Source organism: Monopterus albus, unplaced genomic scaffold (genome assembly GCF_001952655.1).
Source record: "Monopterus albus unplaced genomic scaffold, M_albus_1.0 scaffold6.1, whole genome shotgun sequence".
Classification (NCBI taxonomy): Eukaryota; Metazoa; Chordata; class Actinopteri; order Synbranchiformes; family Synbranchidae; genus Monopterus; species Monopterus albus.
In genome coordinates this window covers 5,905,539-5,921,376 of record NW_018127886.1, presented here as the reverse complement: position 1 = coordinate 5,921,376, position 15,838 = coordinate 5,905,539, and the positions used below count along the sequence as shown (strand labels likewise).

The following is a 15,838-nucleotide window of genomic DNA, read 5'->3' as shown; positions in this document are numbered from 1 at the left end:
GCTGAACCTTTGATCATCCAGAATCTGGCTGTAAATGCTTTTAATGTTGTGCAGTGATTTTACAATCAAACTTGGAGCATATTGTTATGTGGGAATACAAACTAGTGTCAATTGTTGACACACTGGAAAAAGATAATAATATAAGATTTTCTTATATCTATTGCCAGAAGGAGCTGGATGTCTGAGGCAACGTTTGGGGGATGGCACTGGAAGGGAAGAGTTTGTTTGTACAATGCTCTAAAGCCATTTTGGAACAAAGGATTACCTGAGGTTTATCATTCAATAGCTCTAGAGCATAGTTGACTCAGTCTGTAATTACACAAATATCTTTTTTCCTGTCATTCTGAAACCTCAAGTGGAAAATAAGCAAATTCAGACAAAAAACAAAGGAAAGAAATTACATTCTCTTGGATATACAGTATATGTGCAAGTGTGTGTCATTGACCACCCCCCCCCCCCCTGCACTGGGACAATCAGGAGCTTCATCTACAGTATACAAACTAAACTGAGAGAAAAAGAACAAAGTAACACTTGCCTTTGTTTCGCTGTACTGGTTTGCTGTGCAATGAAACAAGACATGAGGGATGGTGGGGAGGAAAAAGGGGAGGAATGCAATAAAGGAATAAATGTGCATATGTGTGTATGTATTGGTGGGGGTACGGGCGATTCTCTGCCACTGGGTGAGCTTATCCAGAGGATCTGTTCTGCTTCAAGAGAAGGAGAGGGACATCTGATAAGAACAAAGTGTGCACCACATTTGCGCTGAGACACACGCACAAGTCAGGACTTTGTCAGCCTTACCTACCGCTGAGTGTATGAGCACCCCTGGTCCAATAATAAACTTTACTTGCTCTTCTGATTGGTTTTGACAAATGCTCTCTGCTCACTAGACTCCAGTAAAGTCTGCCAAAAGGGGTCTGACAGCTGTCACCTTAATATGTGTCTGTGAGGGTGTGTGATTATGTTTATATATTAAGACTATTTTTCATGTCAATATACATACAGCTAAGTTCTAAGTAATTTAGCTTGAAGCTTCTAAAGTCAATTAGAGTAACAGCAAGGGAGCAGAGAAACAATACAGAAGCAAGAAGAAGCCTAAAGTATAAACCTTTCAGAAAAGTAAGTCCATCTATTCCTCAAGCTGTTTTGCCTTGCCTTTAATTAAAATGTGCTTTGTCTTTTATCAGAGAGTGGGCAGGGGGGTGCAGTGGACTTGCCCTTTATTCTGTCCACCACCTTTTCTGTGAGGAAAGCCAGTGTGTGCCAAATGGCAAAACCTGCTGGATTGTTATTTGAATGCCAAAACGGTGGGAGAGGAAAAGGCAGCAGAAAGCTGATCATTAAAATTCCTACTACCTTGTTGACTGCATCTTCCCAACAAGCTTTCATTTCCCTCTCGGGTCTTGGAGGCAAATGATGGTGAGGAAGTGAAGCTTGGCTGAAGAGACAAGAGAAGCAAACCTTAAACCTGAAGGGACCGGGATGCGTCTAACAATGAAACAATGGTGATCTCACATCTGCAGGGGTTTGTGTGGCAAAGCAAGTAGAAACTCACTCAGGGTTGCAGCTCTCGCTAATGCTGCATTTGAGGTTTAATATCAAAATGACAAAAAAATAAATCCCCAAAGAGTGTGATAACCAGGTCCAGACAAAGCTTTGATTTTTAATAAAAGCCAGAACCAAGTGAGACACAACTTACACCTGAGTCAGTGATATATGGGATAGGTGACCGCTACAAAAAAAAAAGGAAAAAATAAAGCAGATACTCTTAAAACGAGATGCCAGTTTTCTTCGTTCTCTTTGTTGAAGCACAGAGGAGGACCACACAGAGGGAGAGGGCAGATATTCGGTGTGTATTAACAGGCTGCAGGGTGCAGAGGGAGGATTTGTGCAGTAGACCTTGGAGGCTCTTGGGCGTCTGGTGGTGCCCCTGAGTATTGGTGACAGTATCTAGGCCACTAATCATTGACGAGACTTTGTCTACTGCAAAGTCTACCAGATAATAGTGTTGTAAGATTTAATTTGTAAAAGTAAATTCATGACTTCACTACAGAGTACTGATTTGATTTGCAGGTCAAAACAGATTGAACTGAATTATTTTATCAAACACAGTATGTATTTAGGACCTGCTTCAAATTGAAAATACTAATAATAATGTAGTATTAACAATGGTTATATTTAACCAAATGAATTCTTTCTGGGTACCAACTTTTACTTCAGTATGATGCCATAGCAGTATGTGTCGTTTAGGTGTCGAGCGGATCATTTTTGTGCACTTTCATTCACTATTATTTAATTTGTGCAAATTAAACAATGCGAAACAAAAGTGAAGTATTCAGATCACAACAATTGCAAAAATTGACCTGAGCACTAATAAACAAAACATTCTCTCAGATGTGTGCATGTACGTATGTGTGTGAGCAACCTCCCCAAACTAAATTACCTGCTGATGGAGAAGCCGATGGATGTCAGCGAGGATGTGCTGATGGGCAACCAATGACACACTCATCCCCCATCACCACCAATCCTGTCCCATCAACAGATTCTCCTCCCCTCACTTCAGCCGTGCACTGTGGCCCGGGATGCGCTGCGGTAGGTCAGGTGAAGACGGAGAGGAGAAAGGGGGGAGAGAAGCAAAGAGGCACACAGGGTGAAACAGGAGACTTTTATTATCACCATTGTTTCAAGCTCACTGATTCCCCCCCATCGCTGACTGCTCAAATGTCCTGTCTTTTCAACACACCTGAGCTCTCCCTCACTCCTCTGTCCCCACTGCTACCCTCCTCTTTCTCTCCCCAGAATCTCATTCCTGCAAATCCCTCCTTACCCCCACACAACTCCTCCACTGCCCATTTGCTCCTCTCCTGTTTCTTCCTTCCCTCTCAATGGGCTCACACTGCGTTTGGAGGGTTTGGGGAGAGGGGGAGAAAAAGAGGGGGAGAGATGGAGAGAGAGAAAGAGGGAGAGCGGCAGGCCTCTGGCTGTAAGGGAGAGTGCACCTGGATGGGCAGGCTTCCTGGACACGCTGTGAGGGGCTATTGTCCTGCATGTCAGCAGCCCCTCTCTTTTAATGGGGCCCGTATATCATCATTCTGATTATGGCAGATGACTGGGACTTGCGGGGGGAGGGCTGGAGATGGTAGATCTGGGAGAGCGTGCATGTGTGTGAAAGTGAGAGAGAAATAAAGAGAGTGTGTATTGGAGAAGGAGGCTGGATGAAGGCGAGGTTTGGGGACAGAGGTTTAAAAATGAAGGGACCCCAAATCCCCCATCGACTGAAATCCTAGCACTTAACCCCAGCTATGGCATTGTGTACTGCCAATGGGATTTTTTCCCCTTTTTTTGTGGCCGTCATTCTTTTAATGGACTCTCAGGCTCCATCTACTCCTCCCTCTCTCCATTCACCCAGTGGATTCTTTAGCTTGAATTTTTTTTTCTTTTGGTTTATGATTTGTTTTCCTTTCAGAGGTGACAGCTGGTCACCTGTCCTCGCCATCCTGAATGTCCTCTCAGACCAGAAGTTGTTTTACTAATAAAAGAACCCTATTCTACACATTTACCTTATAAAGTACAGCACATTGTCCCTCTATAAATTCGTACAGGGAACAAAATCATACACTGTGATGCCTCCGATTAAAAAAAAAAAAGCTGCTTCCAAAAGTATACTGATATTTTATCCATCCACTAGCAACCAACATTATTACACAGAGCTTTTTATGTCTGTATATTAGGAAGCATCTGTATAATCTGATACTTAAATACAAATTTCTTACTGCATGCTAATGTTGTTACTGTATACTGACCATACTTTAGTCAGACTGAATCACTGTAATGAGGTGAAGCATTTGCAGTTCACATTGCATTTTTAACTGTTCTGGAATTTGGTTTTTAAACTAAGCTATTCACACAACATGCACTCTTTACCCGGTGCAGGCTAGCATGTGTGTTTCAGTACTTCACTGTGGATGATGTGATCTAGTGCAACAGCAGATCAAAGACTGGTGTTCACTTTTTGAGTGACTGAGAAGAGAGAGTCATTCATTCCAAGGGGTGAAATGGCAGCTAATTGAGTAGGTGCTACAAGAGCTTGTCGAGATTTGTTTCAAACGAGTAAAGGGTCATTTCCCCCATAATTAGCTACCTACGGTATGCTGGATTATGTGAGTCTGTGTGTGTGTGTGTGTGTGTGTGTGTGCTTGTGTACATTTAAGAGTAGAAGGATTGTGTATATCTCCAAACGTGTGTATGAAACAAAAGGGTAGGCCAAGTTATGCCATTTTTAGTTAAGTGTAAGTTTAATTAATTCACTGTATTTAAAAGCAAAACTCTTCCAGCAAAAACAAATATAAACAACTTCATCTGCACTGTTACTCAGCTGCTCTCACAATCTATAAAGTTCACATGTTCTGATACAGGTATGATTAAACATAATTTTATGTTTACTGAACACGCATATTGTTTAAATGAAAAGTTGGTTCACATTTATCACAGCACAACAACTAGTTTGTGTGTGTGTGTGTGTGTGTGAGACCGACTGTTCGCGTGTGTGTATACTCATTTCCCAATGCTGATTAGGTGACAGCAGCCATACATCACATTGTGGCCTGTGGTGCTGAATCTGGAACAAATATTTACACAATCATAAACTAAAGCAACAACTTTACTGCTTTCATGATTTAAAAATATTTATATTCACTGCATCTTAGTATTAAACTGTGAGAATGCCAAATTGATAGCCATTTCAGATTTGTTGAAAACCCAACATTAACTGACAAGGTTATAATACTTTGTGGTTGAAAACTGGGAAAAAGGTGTGCAGCTTGGGTGCTCTTTTGAAGTTTAATACTTTTACGCACAGACGGAAATGGCTACATTTTTGAAATACAAATACTGTCTGAATCAAAGAAATCTTATGAATACCTATAGCTGATCATGTATTCTTTTAATTTTTCCAAGAAAAAACACAAGGTGGGGGATTTACAGAGTGTGAGTGCATGTCCAAGTAATTTCTCATTGGAAGGAAGCAGCCGTGTAAAGGGCAGAGAGAACCCTCCATTCCTCTGTGCTGCTTGAATAGTCATTTTGAAAACAGTGAGTCAGTGTCCACTCACTGCTCAGTGCGTCAGATGAGAGGTAGTTAATGTGTCAGTAATTGGACAAGCAGTGTATTTTGGGAAAAGCCCTTTATAAAAATATTCACCCACAGACTCAAAGAGTGTGTGTGTGGTGCACAGGCGGCACTCTTTACAGCCTGATGTACGAACAAACAAATAGAAAAGAGGAGATGGAGAGAGGTGAAAAAAGGAGCAGAAATAGCCGCTGTATTCTTCCTTGTGTCTGGTTGGCAGTTCTGGGGGGATTGGCAAAATTAAGTGAGAGCTGTGGATGACATCACGAGTATGGACGGCCACTTGACTCACAGTGCCTCTCGGTCTGTGCATCAACAGTCTGGGTGTCAGAGCCAGGGTGTGGGTGGGTGAGGGAATCAGTGTGGTTTTATTGGAGCGCTGGGGAGGAACCGCTGCTACACAGGTGCAGACGCACAGGAAAACAGGATTCAGACGGGCTGTATACTGCAACTATTTCATTGCTTACAGACCCTCACTGCACTGTGTGTGTGTGTGTGTGTGTGAGAGAGTGAGAGAGAGTGTTTGATACAAGATTGATAATGTTGTGGAGGTCAGTGTCTACAGGTGAGTTTTCACTTGTATTTGAGGCTGATACAAAAAAAAAATCTGTTTTTGTTGGTACGTGTGTATAATTGTCCTTTTATACATGCTTGTGCATGTGTCTTTCCTTGTGATAGAAACCAGAAATATAGCTGCGGGGGCCTGATCTGTGAGTGGGCTGTCCAATGACATTTGCTCTAAGTTCTCCTAAAATGTACAATGCAATTGCACAAGGCAAAAGCCAGAATTCATCATCATTTTCGAAACCACACTGCCCCCTTCGCCTCTTTTTCCTTCGGAATGCATAAAAGATGGCAGTAAGGATAGTCAGTGCTGGCTGATACAAATCCCACTCAGTCAGCTCCAGAAGGGATGGCTGCCTTTTACATTAGGAGCTCAGTAGTAGCTCATCCTGACTCATTGTTTCACTAAAACAAAATCAACCACATCTTCTGAGAACAGCTAAATACAGCTACGTTTTCCAGTTACACTGGAGCAGATCCTTTTGAATGATCTGTGTCTGGTTCTTCTGTGGAGATTTGTCACACCGAGCCAGCTCATAATGACCCATGTGGTGTTCAGTGCATGAAGCAGGGCTAGCAGACAGTGGTTTGACACACAGTTTCAGATTTGCTGTGTGTCTCATCACTGACAGCCTGAAGGAAAGGTTAGAGGGACTGTATCCTCTCCATCATGCCACGGCTAGGAAATGAGCCATTCATTCTGACTGCTGCTGTCGAGCCATCTGACCTCTCAGGAGTGAAAGGCCCACTGTGGTCTCATAAAAATGCCAGTCATAAAACAGCCAAGGGGGTAAGTCACTCTTGAGCTATTAGTTGGTGATACTGGATGAGATTTGAGTAGGTGTCAGAGTGTAAGATTGGATGAGGACAGGAGGTAGGCTTGTGTCTGGGAAACGACAGATGTTGAGCATGGTGAAAACATCAGCTCAAGAGGAGGTGAGCTGAAGTTATTAACTTGATCATTATAGTGTCCATGCAAGCTTATTTAACATATATATGCTGTTATCAAAAAGAACAAACTTGGCCTTAAAATGAACCCTAATAGTAGCGCTATTTCAGTTTCTCGATGTCTGCGGTCAAACAAATCACTACTCACACACAGTCTTATAGCATTAAATGCAATTGCTATCAGTTGGTGGAAAGGCATTACATTACTACCCATTAGTTGTTTTAATGGTGCAAACAGTGGAGCACAAAGTAAATACTGAGGTTTAAGCCTTCCCCTATTCAAGAACAGCATATGTTTGATTCTTGTTGCTAATGTCAAACTAATTAGGGGGGTCTGAGCTGAAATACTGTGCAGAGCATTCACGTTCACTTACACTGATTCACTGTGACTCAATTGGGAGCACCTGCAATTAACAATGGCCTAAAAAGCACATCTTAATACACCTGTATTCAACTGTACTGGTTAATCACAATTGATCAGCCATTGGAGGGGAAGTCGAGTGGAGTTTTCTGATAAGGTTGTTTCTATACTTTGGAGGTACATCCTTAGCCAGCAATTTTCCACATCACATTTATGAAGCCATTAGTTGCCAGTTTGTTTTTTATTTAAAGCAGTAGGTATTAGCTGTTTAACTTTGCACCACAAAAAGTTTTAAGCACATTATAAATTGTTTTATTACAAAATAATTTACATTACACTATTGACACTGGGAAATTTATAACAATACTGAAGAAATAAACCAAAAAAACCTACAAGAAAATCATATTCTGGTAAAACAGAAAAGGCATATTAAAAAACTGATATAACCTCTAGTGTGATTATCAGGCTGATTAATATGTACAAAGGAACACTGCTTTACAATTAATTAAAACACTGTATATACAGTCATGGCCAAAAATATTGGCACCCTTGCATTTATGTCAGACAATGCACTACTTCTTTGAGGAAATTGTTGCAATCACAAATTGTTCTGTATTCTCTTGTTTATATATTTTGTTTGCATTGGAACAACACAAACAAGCCAAATCTGATCCATTCCACATAGAACTATAAAAATGGACTGGATAGAATTATTGACACCATCGACTTAATATTTGGTAACACACCCTTTAGACAAAATATTTGAAACCAGTCACTTCCTGTAACTATCAGTGAGTTTCTTACACCTCTCTAGTGGAATTGTGGACCATTCTTCTTTTGCCAGCAGTGGCATCCCCCTGTGTCTCCTACTATAGCGCCCCTTGTCATTCAGACGGAAATGGTGTGAGCTGACACTGTCGCACCCTGTGACTGCAGGTCAGCTTGAATTTGTCTGGAAGTTGATCGAGGTTCTCTACCCACCAATTCAAATAACACTTCGTTGCAATCTGTTGTCTATTTTCCTCTTTCGTCCATGTCCAGGGCAATTAGCTTCAGCTACTTTCTTTTCTCCATGTTCAGTGTGGTCCATACGATACAAAGGTTGTCAACTTTTCTCCATTTTAACTGGTTGCAAGTGTGATCTCTGTATTGCCAGCACCTGTTGGTTACTACAGGTGAGTTTCATTATAAATTAGAGCATCACATGCTTGAAATGGAACTACTGCGGATGATTTTGAAAAGGTTTCAGTAATTCTGTCTAGTCCATTTTTGTGTGAAATGCATCAGAATTCACTACATATTACAAGCAGATACTCCATTACATTTATTTGATAAGTTATTGCTTACTTTTTAGGATCAGATTAACTATATTAAATATAATAATTTCTAGGAAATTCACAAAATACCCAGCCGTACTTCAAATTATGAGCATTTGAGGTAGTTAAAATGAGCTCCCCTTTTAATAACTGTTTACACAATAGTGTGTCAATAATTATATTCCAATAGTTTAATATGCATTAATGTTAAATGTGTTATTCTGCATAACAAGTACTTCTACTTTTGGTATTTTAAGTATATGTTGACGCCAATACTTTTGTATTTCTTCTAAGTAACATTTTGAATGCAAAACTTTTACTTGTAGAGTATTTTTACACTGCAATTTTGTTACTTTTACTTAAGAATTTGAGTTCTTCTTACACAATCGAGATAAACATAGTTTGTGTGTTTGTGCCCATTTATACCCATATTAAGAATTTTTACTGTAGAGCATATAAAGTATTTGCAGTCATAAAATGCCTGCCCAGAATAATGTTTCCATATACAGATAAAGTATTCTAACACAAACAAATGTTTCAGTTCAGTCTCACATTATCAAAATATGGAAACATTCTTTTCAAACATGGCAATGCTCATAGATCAGGTCAAAAAACTGGTGTTATCTTAAAAAGCTGTGCAGTCACATCTTCAACTGGACTAGAGTGTCTCAAGGAGACTGTATGCTGATGAAAGAGATGTCAACTGCAGTGAAGTCACTGTAAACATCATATGAATGGTGACAAAATCCATTTCAAAAACCATTCCATTTTATTATGGTCTTTGACTCCTCTTACACAGTGACATATTCCCATGGATCTCTGCAGTGACAGCACACAGGAAAATAAAGACTTTAATGTGGACTGTGTGTGTGTGTACTGTTGTATTAGCCTAGTGTCCTGTCAGAGTGACAGAGAAACACTTCGGGTGCTTATTCATAGACTAGTTCCATCAAACAGAAAATGAGGGAAAAAAGACACAGTACCATTTCCCAAGCACTCCATTTAGCAAAAAAACTGCTTGGCTAGTATATCAGCTGACCTCCATCAAACACTCACATACACACAAACCCAATTCATTCCTGACCCTCCTGCCATCCTCTTAATCCTGTAAATGTTTTTACAACTTGGTCTGTCACTGACAGTGCCGTACACTGAGATGTTTACTTTAGGCTAACATTGCTAGCAAGCAGCACTGAACACCACATAGTCATCTATCAAAATGGAAGTGTTCTCATAAACATACTAATTAGGCTGTGCTTGTGGTTGTTTCACTCACAGATCATTAAGTTAGTGTAAATCAACCTGTTAACCTCATTAGTTTGGCTGTGCTAATACTGTGTCATCACTGCACCACATTTATCATAGTACTGAATGTAACATTTATCACAAAGTTAGTCACCTGTAGCAGCAATTTACTTCTCATTAATCACATTAATACCTCAAATTAAAATTTCAATGCATTATTGTGGCACAGCAGTTCTAAATCTTGGAGCCCGTAATATAAGAACATTATGAGTCACCATATACATGAATACAGTTGTGAATGACTTTAAACATCTGTAGCCTCCTTACATGTTCACCGAGCCAATTCTGCATTTTAATACTATAACAAAAGCATAATATTTTGACTTTACACAACAGTAACCCCTATGCTTTGTGCTTTGGAAAAGTCACGTACTAAAAACAACTGTTAGGCGTACTCATATCACAGTGTTTGAATTTTCCAATTACTTGTTGCTGTCTGTAGGAGCCAAGAGCAGTGTTGCCAGGTATACCTTCACCTGTATTTATAATGAACAAACAGGTAATTATCAACAGAGTGAACAATGGGAACAAAATGTGCATCTGCACTGCCCTTAGACCATAAAGTCTAGGTAAAACTGTATGTACTATACATCAGTACAGTGCTGGCCTAAAGAATCCAAAAACAGCAAACAGGAAAACAGCAATGATCTGCTGATGTTTCAAGTAGGGAAACAAAACAGGAGGGAAGATATTAACAAAAAGAGATTCATGGGAGGTTCACTGTATATCAAATTAATGAGCTATAAATATGGACTTTATAAGAGGGACCTGTCCATGAGATGGACAACTTGATACCATAAAACTAACTGTCTCCAGCTTTTGTCCTTCATACCATGGTTCTGAGTTAAAATGAATGAACCAATGAATGGTTTCCTTAAATCAGGAGGCATGACGAGCAGGACTGAATATTTGGAGCTAGCCGTATAATTTTATATGACACCACAAAATCTGTAATATATTATAGGCAGGATCGTTTATCTCTTTCAAAGCTGGAAGTATGCCTTTTTACACAATATGTTCCAGATAAGAGGCCAATGAAAGGAAAACTAAACCAGGAAAATGTCTAGCTTAGCTTTGAAGACAAGACACTGAATGTGTTTTTATGGAACGTTGTAGCACCTGTAAAATAAAAAATTTAATCCTCACAAATCGACAGGTGGATCGGTGCAGCTTCTGTAGTAATGTGGTCGATGTACCGGTCTGTCGTGGTGAAGAAGGAGCTGAGCTGTAAGGCGAAGCTCTCGATTTACTGGTCAATCTACGTTCCGACTCTCACCTATGGTCATGAACTTTGGGTTATGACCGAAAGGGCAAGGTCCCGGATACAGGCGGCCGAAATGAGCTTTCTCCGCAGGGCAGCCGGGCGCACCCTTAGAGATAGGGTGAGGAGCTCGGTCACCCGGGAGGAGCTCAGAGTAGAACCGCTGCTCCTCCACATCGAGAGGAGCCAGCTGAGGTGGCTCGGGCATCTCTTTCGGATGCCTCCTGGGCGCCTTCCTAGGAAGGTGTTCCAGGCATGTCCCACCGGGAGGAGGCCCCGGGGAAGACAAGTCTGGGCATCTTTGCTTAGACTGCTGCCCCCGCGACCCGGTCCCGGATAAGTGGAGGAAAATGGATGGATGGATGGATCCTCACAAATCAAAGGAAACATGGAGGAATAGATACATAAGAGTAGATCAGTTTTTGAAGTATTTTTGAAGTAATTTGATTCAAAAATTCAAATGTTCAATAAGATGATCCAAAACGGACTTCAGATTCAATAAAAATAATATCAAACCCCATTCCTATATGGAATGGATCAAAATAATTCCTAGGGCTGACTGAACAGCTACTGTAAATGCTATAACTAAGAGAGGGTGAATAAACGTGAGACTAACTGGTTTATATGCAGAGTACAGTACTTTTGTATCTAATGTAAAGTGTGAATACCCAAACCAAGCCCAAAGGGATCTGTCAGTACCTGAGGGTTTGGGCAGCGTTTGGTAGAAAATTAGAAATACATGTTCGGGTCCAGGTTGGGTTGGGGCATGCAGATCAAACTTTAGGCTGGATGGCGGGAGCACTCAAATGTCTGCTTTAATGATAAGAGGAAAAAAACATTTAAACTTAACTCTGTTGGGCTCGGGTTGCGTTCAGACATATATACCATCCAGCTTTGAGCACAGATGCATATTTTATGGCCACAATAAGGGGGGCTAAGCATTGTCCTGTATTAAAACAGTGCAAGGGGGTATGTTGTTTCAGACAATGAAATACTATCTATGTAACATATCCATGAATTTTAAGGCAGCAAACATTTCATCTTTTATTACAACAATCACAAGGTAAACAGTAGAAATACAACCTTCACATTACAAAGTAATCTACCAGGAATGTGCACTTGCATGTATTTGCTGAGACCCTCACCTACTCCACTCTCACCTTCAGCATAATCTTAAATTGTCTCTGTAATTTTATGCTCTCTACATCATCACCTAGTCCACTGTGCTGCTGATACCTGCTAGAAGATAGCATTGTTGCTAATGTTGTTATTAATGTTTTGGCTACAAACAGTATGTTGCTACTGATGTTTAAATCACAGAGATAAAAGAAGGCTTAAAACAAATACCCTTAAGTACATAAGAAGAATGATGATCAAATGTTAATGGTAACTTGAGGACGTGTAGAATCCAATGAAACAGGAGCCAGTCCCAGTCTGCAAGGTTCTGGCACAAACGCAAGTAGTGCTCACATTACATTTCTGTTTAAAAAACAAAACTTTCCCCACACTCAGTCACAAAACAGGACATGTGTCACCTTTCTGATGTGGGCAATCAATACGGATTAGAGCGATCACAAAACTAGTGTACAGTGTAAGACAGCGATGCTACAGTTTGTAGTCTAATAGGGTGATAATGTAATAAAAAATGGTGAATAAAAAAACTGATTTCTATTGACCAAAACACATGCAAGGGTGAACTTTGACCCATGAGTCTGAAACAAGAAACATTATGAATGTGAACTGATTTATGAATTTGTCTATTTTAGGGCTTCAGTAGAAGTGAATGGGAGATGGAGCAAATATTTGATTGCCGGAAAAGTAATGTGACCAAGTCTTAAGCGCTATTGGTGTCCATTTCCCTGGACTATTTTTAACCACGTCCACAAGAGCTGTAGTCAGCGTTGATGTCTGCATGAAGGCTTCCATGATCTGATCAATCCCAACATAAATTCGAGACAATTTTTCTGACTGTATGAACATGTTCCCACAGTATACAATGCTGAATAAAATAGTATTTGTCATGATTTTTGGGAGTCATTATCAAGTTCACATCTTCCTTTCTCTAAACAATGAAATCCAAAACTCTATAGACAGATTAAGCTAAATCCAGAGGCTTGTTTGGTGATTACAGTAACGACTTAAAATAACACATAATGACAGACGCAGTGGAACCATGCAGCAGGAAAAAAGCTCAAGGGCAGGGACCTTTCTGGGGAGTATTATTGCTGACATCACACCACTAATGTTTTATATGGAAATCTTCATTATCCGTCATTGGCATTCACTTAAAGAGAGCAGCAGAAATCAATCCAGGTGGGTGAAAGACCTTCAATGTCAGCATTGAAAGCAGACGGATATGATCAAATTGAAGTGTCTGTGCTTGAAGGCATGCATGTTTGTGTGGAAATGCATGCACAGGTATGAATACTGTAGTTCAGTGTATGGCTGTGTGTTTGTGTATTTGTGAGGCAGACTCAGCCTGAGCAGATCTTTGCGTGTGTGTCTGTAATTGGCGGCAGAGGGAGAGTCTGTGAGCTGACATCTGCAGTTGATTTTTGGTGATAATAAATCAGGTTTCTTTCTCCGCTGGTGTGCTTCCACACAGCTCTCACTCGCTCTCTCGTCTGTGTTTCTCTATGTATTACACACACTCTCATTCTTCCTCTTCCCCCTCATTTCCTCAAGCCTGTGGAAACCTAAGGACTAGCAACACAGAGTTCCTGCAAAAGTTTGGACTCAGCCTCACTTTTTGGGTGGTCACACAAGTTGAGTTGTGAAAGCTCCTTCCTGGCCAAAGCTATAGCGGGGGGAAAAGGAAAGGAGTGTAAAAAGGAGAGACCTGCTCTCTGATTATCAGCAAGTGGAGGTGGATGGAGACAATGAGGTGTGAACAGGCCACAGCTGAGGGGAGCACAGACTAGCAAAGCCTAAAAACAGCCTGTGCGGAACCCAATTTTTGCTGACTGCACCTATCTGTGCCATACATGGCTGAGTTAATAGTAAAGGTCTGCCGGTGAGCCATTTCTCTCAACATCAATTTCCTGACTAGCCATAGCCTGAAACACCAGATTTAAACCTGAATGACAGCTGTTTTGATTATGCTTCTTCTTGTTACATTAAACATGATCTGTAGTCAGACAGAGTGAAAAAATACAAGAAAATCCATTTCTGGAGCACAGTTGGAGGCGACCAGGGTTGTGGAGGTTACTTTCGATACATATTCCACTGACGATCACAGAATTCATGCTCCGAAACATAATCTGTATTCTAAGAGATTACCAATGGTAAATATTGTTAACATTTTTGATTACTGTGTTTTTCCATTCGCAAAGTCACAAAATTAAACAAAGTGATTTTATGTTTACTTCAAACATTTGTCATATTCAGCTGCATCTTATTGTATATGGATGTGGTACAACTGAAAACAAGAACATATCATGTATTCTTTGGTGGAAAAACAAAAGCCTGCCTCATCCTTAATACTGCCACTGCCACAGTAAAACATTCATCTCTCAATAACAGCCTTAGCCGGCGTTCAGACTGAGTGCAGTAAAACTCAGGGGGCTGCATTGGTTGTGGGGTGAGGGGTTGCAGGTGGAGTGGTGTAGGTTTGCACAATATATCCACACTGAGACAAGTTAATGTTAGTGGCTTCATTCACATTTAGAACATGCAAGTTTCCATTGTGGTTAGCCATGCTGCTAACCTAGCCTACTCTGTTAGCACCAATTTAGGCTTAAATTTAATGCATGTATAGATGTATTCAACTTTATAATATATATATAAAATTTGTTTTTGTAAAATATCAAATGAAATAAAAATTTTCAATAAATATTTTCACCAACACGAACAAAATGTCCTGCAATAGATGGTCTGGCCTCACTGCAGATGTAAATTTTGAGCAGGGTGCAAAACTAGCCTTCTCTTAGACAACACGAGGTCACTGATTCAAGCATGAAGTGGAAAAAGACCATGTAATGAACATCCAGGCAACCATACCATGCATACCTTAGTACGTAATATAAAACAAAAACTGTATCACACATACACAGGGATGTAGAATTTGCCGTTATGAATATGAATGTGTGATTGCATGTGCACAGTGTGTATGTGTGAATGTAAAACAGTGTGGAACCTGGGGGACATCCAGGGCTTGAGCTAATTTCACAAGCCAGAGGGAGAAAGCAGAGCTGACCAGTTTGCAAGAAAAGGCTTTGTTTATACATGACAACAAACAGTACACCGAGGCTACAGAGGCTCCTTGGATCACTTCCATTACAGCAATTTTACACATGCAACATCCTTGTTTAAGGTAGCCAAGGCTAGATACATGACATGGTTAGGTTTAAAACTTGGCTGACCTCTGATCAGGAAGACAAAAAGGCAGTGGTTGGATCAGTAATGGAATGCAACTTCCTACCTCATCTGTCAAAACTTCAAGCAGGAAAAGAAATGCATTTCTTCTTCATAAACTGAAATATTTACAGCTGAAGCAAGATGGACCAGGAATGCTAACCCTTTCAATACTGAATGAAGCCAATCCACAACAAGATATTGTGTCTTGGAAAATCAAAGTCTGTGGAAGTTAATTATTAATAGTCTCACTATGAAAACTTTAAGAAAAGGTAGAGTGGGTGGGGAGTTCCATGGAGCAAAAGTCAATAACCATTTCAATAAAAACCATGAAAAAGGCTTTTGTTTATGAAATCGTACTTTTCTAGTTACTGCTTATTAACTTCTAAGATGGAGAATTTGCTACAACAGGCCCAATTTATGACATATTTCATTAACATTTTAACTAAATTTGTAACATTACACTACATGATTGATCTTCCAGGGGCAAGCTGATCATCAGGATGAAAAATTAATTGAAACTAATCAGCAGAGAAGCAGTGAAGTCTGTACTCCTCGTCTATGCAATTTGCTTTTAATTGATTTCCTCTGACATTATCTGT

At 40.2% G+C, this 15,838-nt stretch overlaps 1 protein-coding gene across 9 annotated transcripts in view; it reads right to left on the bottom strand.

Moving 5' to 3' along the window:
* prdm16 (PR domain containing 16) overlaps positions 1-15,838 on the bottom strand; it is a 256,337-nt gene that overhangs the window by 199,325 nt on the left and 41,174 nt on the right. For 8 of the 9 annotated variants that reach the window (XM_020616031.1, XM_020616049.1, XM_020616066.1 and 5 more), the window contains exons 3-4: positions 2,444-2,587; positions 1,357-1,438 (exon numbers count right to left, since the gene is read on the bottom strand). In XM_020616031.1, coding sequence (XP_020471687.1) covers positions 1,357-1,438; positions 2,444-2,509 — 148 coding nt within the window. In that variant the 5' untranslated portion in view covers positions 2,510-2,587. Of the gene's footprint in view, positions 1-1,356; positions 1,439-2,443; positions 2,588-15,838 lie in introns of those variants that run through there. The other variant, XM_020616091.1, reaches the window with a different exon arrangement.